Raw genomic sequence first — 12,438 nt, 5'->3', positions numbered from 1 at the left:
ATACACTATTCTTGTCGGCAAATTTTGTACTAGAGATGGCCCAAAGAATCTATCCAAACAATAGGCAAATGTGAGTTGAGCCTACACCTATAAGCTCAGTAACATTATATCGATCTATTCGACTTCTTAACAGTTTTACATTGGTCTTTTGATTTTATAATATTTTGTGTTATACCTCTGGATAAATCCCACATTGACAAAACGTAAGAGAGATGTTAGGTTTGTATGAGTATTCCACATCTTTTAGGGATATTATGATAAAACTAGTTAACTCGCATGTGAGTTTATTAAGCTATTAAAATATGTCTTGGGTTGCAAGACCTAAAAATAAAATCATAACAGACTGTGTATTTAAAATAAATAATAATTTAATAGTAAACCGGATTATTAGACTAGAGATATTAAATTTTGAAAACTCGATTATCCTTAAATAAAAGGAGTTGGACAAAAAGCTTGGATTAAACCCTAACGAGGCCATAAGGGGTCGGCCTAGGCCAGTCTAGACTTGAGAAGGGGTGATTAGACCTAGATCAAGTTAAATATCCAAGGCTTTCGGCTAGGGACTAATCTGAAGGCCCCGACTGAGCCCAACAGTAATTTTAATTAAAAAAATTGAAAAATGCAATATCACCCTTAATGGTCAATTTTTTAAATAATTTTTCTTCCAACTTTAAGTTTTGCCGTACTTTTTTTCACTGCCCCCCATTTGCCTTAGTGTGGCTTCAAGAAACATATTCATTTTTTATATGAAGAAACTCTTACAATTATAATTACAAGAAAAAAACATTCATACAATTACAATAAAATACACTATTCTTGTCGGCAAATTTTGTACTAGAGTTGGCCCAAAGAATCAATCTAAACAATAGGCAAATGTGAGTTGAGCCTACACCTATAAGCGCGGTAACATTCTTCTATCTATTGGTCTATTTGACTTTTTAACAGTTTTGCATTAATCTTTTGATTTTATGATATTTTGCGTTATACCTTTGGGTAAATCCCACATTGACAAAGCATAAAAGAGATATTAGATTTATATGAGCATTCTACTTCTTTTAGGGATATTATGATAAAACCAGTTAACTCGCAAGTGAGTTCATTAAGTTGTCAAAATGTATTTTGGGTTACAAGACTTAAAAATAAAACCATGATAAACTTTATATTCAAAATAAACAATATTTTAATAGTGAATTAGATTATTGGACCAAAGATGTTAAATTTTCAAACCTCAATTATTTTTATATAAAAGTTTCAAGTGGAGTTGGACAAAAAGCTTGGATTAAGCCCGAACCGAGCCATAAGGGATGGGCCTGGACCTGAGGAGGGTTGATTAGACCTAGATCGAGCTGAGTATCCAAGGCTTTCGGATAGGGACTGATCTGAAGGCCCTAACCGAGCCCAACAATAATTTTAATTAAAAATTCGAAAAATACAATATCACCCATATTGATCAATTTTTTAAACAATTTTTATTCCAACTTTTAGTTTGGCCGTACTTTTTTTTCACTGCCCCCTATTTGCCTTAGTCTGGCTTCAAGAAACATATTCATTTTTTCATATGAAGAAACTCTTAACAATTACAATTACAAGAAAATACACTATTCTTGTCGGGCGAATTTTGTACTAGAGTTGGCCCAAAGAATCAATCTAAATTATAGTCAAATTTTAGTTGAACTGGCTCTGGCTTGGCTTGGCTTAGTATTTGACTAAAACAAGTTTAGCTTAAGCAAGGGTATCTCTAGTTTGAGATTGAGTCGTCAGAAAGTCATCAACAGATTCATTTATTTGGCAACTTTTCATCTTCTCTAATAATTTTTCTTATTTTATGATAATTTTTTTTCTTTTTCATCTTTAACGACTTTTTTTTAAACAACATTTTGAAGGTTTCTCCAATAAACTTATTGTTAATTAAAAGAGTCAAACTTAATTTCGAATGAGCTATTTTAGATTTGAATTGATATTTATTTAGGTTTAACTCAAATCCACCTCTAAGATAAATCATATAAAGACCGATCACTCCATTTAGACACCACCCCACTAATACCAACCTTAATAATTAATTTATTTAAAAAATATGTATGTGTTAAGAGGGCAAGGCGACTAGTCTTTATTCAAATTGAAGTGTTGGAGGAAGAATTCGGCCAATTTTCTTAAAAACTATAATTGAGTAACCAAAAAAGTTCGGTCATTAATGAGATTGTTGAATTAGTATATGGCAATTCATAATTTCAATTAGTGGAGTCTTAACAAGCTATTAAAATATTAGTTGACTTCATTAATGAAAGCAACCCACAACAAATTAGCCTCAAATTTGTTAATAAATTTAATATGCTATCCAAGTATTCTAAGTAGAGAAATATTATACGTGCAAACTATTTGTATAAACTATTCTGTACATAATGAGTTAGTTATATCTAATTCAGTGATTTTAAAATAAGAGAAAATATAAACAATTATATTACTTAATTACAAACTATTATTTTAATATATACAGATAAATTTATATAATTTGTTTATATATATAATTTTATTCTTCTCGATATGTTTATTAAGATGAATTAGCTTTAATATCTCTTCTGATTATTTCTTTTATTGTAGAGAAATGAAATATAAATTTTGTACCCTTTTCCTTAAAAGGGATTTAAATAATTATAATAAATATATATTCTTATTTAAATGATGAATTCGAGTCAAATTAGTTTGAGTTCGAATCTATATTTAACTCAAACCGTTGAGTTCCAAATCAAAAGAGTGTTGACATCATTGCATCAAAGTTCGTCTCTTCAACAATTTTTTTTATCTAATAACTCTTTTTCTTCTCTTTTGAGTTTTTTTTTTTCAACGACTTGTTTTCTTCTTTTCCATATTATTGTTTACCAATTAATCAAACTGAATTTGAACTCAAATTGGGCATTTCAGTTTTGAATTAAATTTGAGTTGATCTTTATTTTTAATTAATTTTACTTGAATGTATCCATAATCTTAACCATTAAAAAAATGAATTATGGAGTACTTCCTTTTCAACTTGATATCCTCTTTTCGCATAAATTAAATACCAATTGAGTTACATTTTCAAGTGAATACAATAAAACTATGTATATAAATAATAATATATCATTATGTGATTGAGTATTATTTTATTTTTAATTTTTAGTTATTTAATTATATAATAATATATTATTATTTATATATAAGATTGTGTATAAAAATCATACAAAAAGGTCTTACTTTTTGTTTAATAATGAAAGCGAAAATTGAGTTTTTTTAACAGTAATTTTGCAGTAATGGACAAACATCTCACGTGGTACAGCTAAACGTCAACACCATTGTCAAGGAAGGACTGATAAATGACCAATTCATCCATAACTTTCTTTCACTTTCACCAACAGAACCTCCCTCCAATTCTCGGCTGCAAGCCGATTACGGATTGTCCTTTCTGCAACTTCAATCTTATTGGTTCTCTGCGCTTTCTCGTGTATAATTAATTATAGAGCTTTTTGTTTAGCTTCAGTGCCCGCATAAAACCATATCAGCCAACCACAACTCAGCACCACTCTCACTCATTTTCCTGTCATTCTCTCTTCTCTTCTTTATCTTGCTTACTAATTACAAACCAGGCTACCGAATTTTTATTCACGTCTCTCTTGAACTCTTTCTCTTCTCTCTGCTTTTTATTTTCGTTTGCTTTGGTCACCAACTCTGGGGAAAAGCTAGAAAAGCACGGTTTTTTTTAAGAGTTTTATCAGTTCATTTCTCAAAAACCTTTCTGTTTACTCTGTTTTTCTTCAACTTCTTCCCTGTTTTTGGTTCAGCTGACCTTCAATCTCGCTTCAAAATTTCTAATTTATTTCAGGATCTTGTTTAGTGTGGTGAATCTTTATCTGGGTTGTGCTTTGTGTGTTGCTTTTTCTCTCGTGATTTTGTGTGTTTTGGGGCGGTGGTAATGGCCTAGGGTTTAGGTTTTGTACAAGACTGAGGCCTTTTTAAAAGAATTTTTCTCTATTTCTTCACTAATTTTCCTTTGTTTTTGGAAAGTTGAGCCTTTTTAAGATTCCTCAATTGGTGCTTGTGCGAAAAAAGTTTTTGTCAGATTCTTATCAAATGCCTTGTTGATTCGATGCTTCTTTGGTCATAAAAACCTCCATTTCACTGCATTTTCTATCTGGGTTCTCTCTTTGAACATTGAATTCAAAGAGAGAGAAACTGAGCTGGGATTCACTCCTCTCTAAACAAAAACAAATGAATCGAGGAGTAGAAGTTCTGTCTCCGGCCTCATATCTACAGAATTCAAACTGGTTGTTTCAAGAAAGCAAAGGAACAAGATGGACTCGACAAGAGAACAAGCTGTTTGAGAATGCTTTGGCTTTGTATGATAAAGATACTCCTGATCGATGGATTAAGGTAGCAGCAATGATTCCAGGCAAGACAGTCGGTGATGTCATCAAACAATACAAGGAATTGGAAGAGGATGTTAGTGATATTGAAGCTGGTTTAATTCCAATTCCTGTCTATTGTAACGATTCTTTCACTTTGGAGTGGGTTAATTGTGATCAAGAATTTGATGGATTGAGGCAATTGTATAGTCCTGGTGGGAAGAGAGGCACCACAACTCGGCCTTCTGATCAAGAAAGAAAGAAAGGGATTCCATGGACAGAAGAAGAACACAGGTAATTTTTTTCTTTCTTTCTTGTTATAATATTATTTTCCCTTCAGAATCTTATGTATGGCAATGGTGAAAAGTTAATTAGAGTTGGTTGGATGACTTTAAAACTCTGTTGTATCATATGTATGGCTTTTCTCCTACGGATTAGTTTTATTGTGAATAAACCGTTGTAAGTTTATTTCATTTTTTGAGATTGCTGATCATTGGTAACAAGAAATTATGATATAAAGCTTTGATTTGTTGAAATAATTAACTTTTTTATTACATAAGATCTCTGGCTGATCCTGAGAGTGATGTGATTCTAAGTATGATACAATGGTAAATTTAATGAAAGCAGTTTCTCGAATCCTTTATGAAGATGTCTTTTTCACTTGTTTAATTATGTAGTTCTCAGTGGTTTAATACACTCCAGCAGCTCATGATGGGTGTTTGATAATTGAACTACAGGCAATTTCTAATGGGTCTTAAAAGGTTTGGAAAAGGGGACTGGAGAAATATCTCCCGCAATTTTGTGACCACTAGAACACCAACTCAGGTTGCAAGCCATGCTCAAAAGTACTTCAATCGGCAGCTTACTGGGGGGAAGGATAAGAGGAGATCTAGCATTCATGACATTACTATTGTCAGTTTGGAAGTCACAGGATATTCTTCGCCAGAAAATAGTAAACCTTCATCTGCAAATTCTTCTACAGCTGTCATTCAGCTGCAACAGCAACCAAAATTGACTAGCATAAGAAATGAGCGATTTGATTGGAAACCACCAAATGAAGGAGCAGCCATGGTTTTCAACCCAACAAATAGCAACGTTTTCACACCCCCTTTTTGTGGGATATCTTCATATGCAGCTAAGTTGCAGGAGCAAAATCTGCTTGGTGGAACTCTTCATGGATCTCAGTGTGACATGTACAGCACATTTTATCCGATGCAATCAATGCAACATCAGTAATTCATAGATAATATATAGGAGTACTAGGGATATTTATTTGCCAATTCTTATTCATTGGCAGTGATCTCAGATTACTCTGTCAAAACAACATCTTGGTTTTATGTGAATATGTTGATGAAGCCTGGAATGAGTCCATGAAGAATCAGTTAAGCTGTGCTGTGATTTGCCATTGGAAAATTGGACTATTGAACCATAAGAGGAGCCTGTTTGCAAGAAGCTTGAGCCTTTGGCTTTGTGCACTGGTTATATCCTTGCAATCAAAAGGCATTCTGGTACTCTGTTTGCATTATGAATATTTCCATTTAGGCAAAAGCCATGTACAGATGATCTAGATGCTGAAATGATTAAAATTATATGCTACAGACTCCAACCATTCAGAGTAGATTCATGTAAATTATTCAACTCCCATGTGTGCATGGTTGATATAATAAGGCATATGTGAGGATAATATCATCTGCGTGGAATTATAATCTTTAGTATATTTTAGGCAAGCAGTATTTTCAAAATCTGTTCTGTTACTGTCTTTGTTGGTGATGAATTTTGTGATGCATTTGAAGCTGGATCCCTCAGAAACTGCATATCCAATCCATCTCTTAGATGAAGTTTGTAAGTTCTTTTGTAATTTCCACCTTTGTCAATAAAAATCAAGAAGTAATGGTTATTTATCTTTATTAATTTGCTGCAAAACTTACATTTACAGTTCATCCTACATAAAGAATGAGACTATGATGCTTGCACTTCTTTTTATTTTGAATGAATATAGAATTCAAAACCCTTGGTATGGTTCACATTCATAGTAGAGTAATACGACATATATATGCAAATTATACAAACTTATTTATACAACTTGATATAGTAGTATTTGATTTGAGTGATTTTGAAGTAAGAAAAAAAATAAATAATCACATCACCCAATCACAAACCGTCACTTTAGTTTATACAAAAAAGTTTGCATGCATAATTTTATTCTTCAAAGTTTAGTGTGTTGTATATGCGGTCATAAATGCAAAGTGGAAGTAGTTGATTTGGACATTAGGCAAAGTCATGCATGCTTGGGATCAATTTAGCTGAGTCACATTGCATTCTCTCTGTTGAGTGTTGACATTATTTTAATAAATGCTTTATTCTGATGCCTTTTTGCCAAAGTATAGTTTTTATGGCAATAAGTTGACTGAATTTGGAAGCTGGAATCTTGACCAAACCTAAGACTTGAGAGCCACTAAAATAAGCATCTCATGCTTCATTCTGTCTTCTTTTATGTTGGTTCTCTTCTTGAAGATGACATATTGTGTTTTCTGTTTGTTCCCTTTTAATGGATTAGATGGTGGGTAGGAGATCAGATCAGATCAGATGCATCACTGAGTAATAGTACTGAACAATGGCGGCCTGTGTTTCCCACTCATTTATTCATGTATGTAAGATAATATTTTTGCCCACCAAGCCAATTAATTTAAAGACTCAAACTCCGCATAAACCTTTTACTATTCATCAATGGAATCTTGGTTTGTGATTCTTTTAAGTTCAACATGGTGAATAAACAAATCTTGATAGTTGCTTTGAGGTCTTGCGTCCCTGTTTAGGACTATAACTCTTCATTAAAAAAAAAAAGAGTTAACAGCAATATTTTAAAATTCAGATCAGATCGATTGATTTAACCAGTTTGATCATGACCCATTGGTCCAATATTGATAATCCAATGGCTTGGGACCATATTTAACCATGGTTCAATTGGAAAACTTGTGTTTATTCGCATATGAATCACTTGTTTACGACAAAAATGAGTCATTAAAAATGATGAGATTTACATTAAAAATGAATCAGATCAAGAAATTGATATTAAAAATGAATCAAATGATGAAATCTAACTTCTAAAGGAGATGAAAATCACAATTTCTTTGTTGAAAGGAGTTGCTATTAATAAGATCGATGGTGGAGAGAAAAGCCAAAGGAGACCACTATACAACTAAGGTTGTTCAACGAGGATCTTAAACACAGGATTTTTTTTTTGTTGTTGCACAAAATGGAAACAACTGAATGACTCTTGAACAAAACAAAAAATACAATATCTCTCTTAAATAGTTTGCCAATCCGACTATCAATTGTGTCGAACCAGTCTCTTTTCTGGTTCAACATTTGGTTCAGATACAAAAACCTTAGTCATAGGGTTTTTCTCCATCTTGTTCTCTGTTTTATTTTTCTTTGGTAAAGATCCGGGAATTGGCTTTAGATTCTCGCATTTGGTTGGTAAATATTTTTTTCGTATGATCATTCTGTAAAAAACTCTTTTATTGCAAGAAATTCCGCCCAAGTGAAAGGTGGAGTGAAGTGGAATGAGTGACGTGACTGGTAACGAATATCTTGACATTCCCACTGTGCAAGAATGATCTCAGTTGGACTCTAAATTTGAAATCCAATCAATTATATTAAATAAATAAAATTTTAAATCTGGTGATTAATTCTATAACCATTATACCAAATTAAAATTTTAATATTAAAATATATAATTTAAATTTATATTCTTTTAGATGTAAAACATCTCTACTATAGGCTTAGCTTGGTAGCAATATTAATGGCACTGCAGGAATTCCACTACCACCTGAAACATTAATTTCCGAAAAACTTTATGAAAATCCCTGTAAGCTCTCCGCCACATATTAAGTTTTTTACCCTGAACAAGGAAAAACTTGTGTTTTTTTCATATGTCAGCAGTGGTTTTGGACTGTTGTGATCAGTGTTCACAATTTTCTCTGTAAATTATATACAAATCAAGTGCTTCTGATAAATCTTTTGATCACATCAAAATCTGGGTTGGCTCTTTCTTTTGTTTTTCTTGCATCAAATCAACTGTAGATGAAGCACATCCAAGAAAAAGCCCCAGTGCCCACCACATTGTTTGCACATACAATTTTGGACCCACCCACTAGACAAAACAATTAAAGGCAACATGGAGCAAAATACAAGGATCCTTCCTCGAAGCTTCATCTCTAATAATTGACAAAATTACCCACTTTCTTTTTAAAAAGAATATTTTTTGCAAGTTGTATAGGAAAGCACTTTGGCTACTCTATTCTGATTTCCATCAAACACTTTGGTTGATGCAGGACCACATATCTCAATTCCCACTTCTTTTTCTCTCTCCTTTTTGTTTACCAATATTCTTATTCTTTCTACGATATTATTGTTGTGAGAGTTGGATTCAAACCTAACCGAGCCTGTGAGTAATAAAGAAAAACCAAAAACAAAAGAACCCATAAAAAGAATGAAAGCTGATATTGGGACTTCAATTGTTTTTTCTGTGGTGCATCATTGTAGGCCTTTGAGTATCTAAGAATGATCCCTTGTGGGTGCTTTCGATACTGATTCAACATTAAGGAGAAGACAGAAAAGTGGAGATTTTGAAATCATTGTACCTATAATTCATCACAACTGCAAACATTTAAAATTTTCTAGCAGATTTTGTGTCCATTTCCAAACAAGTGAAACAAATTTACCTGGATTCTGTGTCCATTCATCTATAGGAAATAACTTAGATTGGTTTGAACACACTAAGATGTTGCATCCATTTTCTGCTTGGATTTTTTCAATTGAACTCTAGCTAGTTGATGGGATTTAGCTCAGCACAACAGTAGTTTGATTGTGTAATGAGTTGTGATATGTTTCATTGGAGATGGTCATGTCAAGTTGCAATGTCTTTGCATGTCTGTATGCCATTTTCAAGCCCTCCATGTAAGATTTAATCTAATGAACAAAATATAATTATTCAATTCTAATTCTACTGGATTTATGCATAAATTATAAATTCCACAAGACTAAATAAAAAATATTAAGATTATAAGAATATAAGGAACAGCATGTGTTTTAAATCAATAGAGCTCTTGAAATTATCTGTACTAGAGTTGTAGGTCTTTCACTCTTGAAACTTCCTTGTAGAGTCATAATGTATGAGTTTCAGAAAGAGGATCTAACCAATGTCTAGTAAGTTATTAGACTTTGTCATCAAAGTTTCAATAAACCTTATAGGCTCACACTAATATTGTCTAGCTAACAAGAACATAACTTTAAGTATATTAGATTTACTTTGTTGATCACTTAAGCTCACTTATAAATTGTCATTGAACTATTCAGTCACCTAATTTTATTGAACCAAAATTATAATTAATGTTAGTTTACATCATGAAATTTTCTAACACCCAACTCATATTGAATCTTGCTCTATGTCAAAATAAATATCTACCTTCCTCATTTTTAAGCCATTGAAAATTACAATACAGATGAAAGAATACCAAGAAGATCAAGAACTCAATGATCTCATAGTTTCCGCAGATCAATAAACATGAAGCAGAAAAATTTGCAGTGCAAAATTTCATGTTTAACCTATCAAGTTCAAGTGTTAAACGACATTATTGCAAGCAGAAAAAGGCAGTTGAAGTTTAATTTCAACAATCAATGATCATTTTCATTGAGCAACCATCGATCATTTATACATTGTGAAGTGTGAAAAGACTAGGCAACTGTGTAGAACTCGGCGTTCTCCAAGTCTTTATTTGATTGACATTTAATGCTTTAAGCAATATGCTTGATGCATAATCAACTTCTGTAATCTGATAATGACCTGATAATATCTTGCTGATATCAATTGAATGAGAAAAGTCATTGTCATTTATAGTTATATATACATTTTAAGCTTGAAAAGTGTCAGATGATTGAGGTTGTATTCTAATTTATCATAAAGCCACAATTTGACCCTTAAAAGATAGTTTGAGTGACAACAGAGGAGATTCAATATATAAGAAATATGGGTTCAAGTCTCTTGAGTAATATATCAAAATCAAACTCTTGACTTATTTGGTTCAGTGATTGTGAGGTTGGTCACTAAATTCGGAGTTTATCTTACTCGATATGGTTGGTTAGGTTCCAATGTGGCACTCCAACTCCGGTGAAATTCCTTGTTACCAAAAAACAAAAAAAAAAAAAAATCTAGGTGCTAAAACTATGTGCACCCAATTTTAAGTATCTAATTAGATATTATTATCATATGATTAGATAGTTTTAAATTAAAAGTAAAATTCTAATTATATTATGATACATCATCTAAATATCCAATTTGCTACTTAAAACTATGTTCGCTTAGCATTACTTCAATCCTATATCACCTACCAATCACTCACAGTACCAACTTTGTTAATGCTGATTAAAACCAATTGCTTAACCCATACATAACACTTAAGGAGAGCCTGTTAAGGTATATGTTTTCAGTGACTATTTCAGCCTAAGATCAATAATCTTTTGTTCTACATATTAAAAAATGAAATCATTCATTTTAAAGCATATCTTATTAATCATCTCTTGAAATATTCGTTTATTAGCAATTACATTGCAAGTGAGCTCAATTCAGGATGATGCATTAGCATTTTTTTTTTTGGTAATCGGGATCCACCCGTATTGGTTGGATAAGTAAACTCGAGATACAATGATCAAACTCACAACCACTGTAAGAGATAAGTGAAGGTTTCACAAACGTGATAGAAGTTCAAACTTAAATCTTCTTTATAGAAATACTAATGCTCTACCAATTTTATTAACCCTTAGGGTTAGCCCGTTAGCATTTTAATACATTCAAACTTTGCTAGTCATGGTTCAGTGTGTTAGAAGCTCTTGAATAACAATAAAATTATGCTTACAAATAAAGTATTAATTTATATATTAACGATTATCACTTAATTATTTGATGATATATTCATAGATTGATACTGCTTGTTAGTACATATAGTTCTACTAAGCATGATTTACAAACTTCTTATTATATTTGTTACATTGAAGCTTCATTGACAAAATTAGTTTATTTTCAGAAAGCAAGGCCCAGGAGTGGAGGCCCAATGTAATTTACAATGGAAAATAAGCCCCTCAAGAACTGGAGATAATCAACAGAGAGCCATGAAGACTTTTTCTGTTGAATTTCGATTCGGAAGAAAGTTCTTTCAGAATAATAATTAAAATAATCATATTCTGAAGGATTTTCTAGTAAATAATACCAAAAATCTCAACTTTATACTTATTTAACGACTATTTTATAATCAATAAAACTATACATATACACATTTGAGTATATAAATATGTAAATAGATTATATGTTATCGTGTAATTAAGATATTTTAAATTAATGACAAATGTTGAAAATCAAATTATAACACATTATATATATACTTATTTGTTTACTCAAAAATATGTATAAAAGTTATTGTCGTTGACTTGACTTTCAATCAGAGATGTTGATTTTCAACATTTAACGGTTACAAAGTAAAGATTCTTGAAAGTTACTAAATGTTTAAGGTCAAACAACGTTATTAGTCGAAGAAATCCCAGTTAAACCATTATATATATATATATATATATATATATATATATATATATATATATATATATATATATATATATCAACAAGAATGACTTTGAGTTTGAACAATGGGAAAAAATGTTAGTTTTAAGTGTTTTGATAGTAGATTGTTTTTTATTTTGTGAATACTATTGTTTTGATCTATATTTTTGTCTCGTATAATTTTGGAAAAGTTAGGTTTAGGGTTGATTGTCTGTGTTCTTGGTGAATATATTGGTGATGTGTGGATGTTATTACATTAGAAGGTTATAAAGTGTTTTTTTGGTGCTTATTATTGGTTCATTGCAAATACTAACCGATAAAATTATGTATATATATTTTGAGTACATAAATAGATACATATTTGATATGTATTACTATATAATTAAGTAATTTTAAATTACTGATAAAATAACACTTAATCATATGATAACACATATAAATATATATTTATTT

General features: G+C 31.3%; 1 protein-coding gene across 1 annotated transcript; it reads left to right on the top strand.

Annotated features, from left to right (window-relative positions):
• The first annotated feature begins 3,420 nt into the window (after nucleotides 1-3,420).
• LOC123201339 (transcription factor DIVARICATA-like) lies at nucleotides 3,421-6,280 on the top strand. The gene is made up of 2 exons (XM_044616794.1): nucleotides 3,421-4,667; nucleotides 5,111-6,280. The coding sequence occupies exons 1-2, from the start codon at nucleotides 4,240-4,242 to the stop codon at nucleotides 5,607-5,609; spliced, it is 927 nt and encodes a 308-aa protein (XP_044472729.1). The 5' UTR covers nucleotides 3,421-4,239; the 3' UTR covers nucleotides 5,610-6,280.
• The last annotated feature ends 6,158 nt before the right edge of the window (nucleotides 6,281-12,438 follow it).

Source organism: Mangifera indica, chromosome 18, assembly GCF_011075055.1.
Source record: "Mangifera indica cultivar Alphonso chromosome 18, CATAS_Mindica_2.1, whole genome shotgun sequence".
Classification (NCBI taxonomy): domain Eukaryota; kingdom Viridiplantae; phylum Streptophyta; class Magnoliopsida; order Sapindales; family Anacardiaceae; genus Mangifera; species Mangifera indica.
The sequence above is the reverse complement of the archived record's forward strand: the minus strand, read 5'-3'. Positions and strand labels throughout refer to the sequence as shown.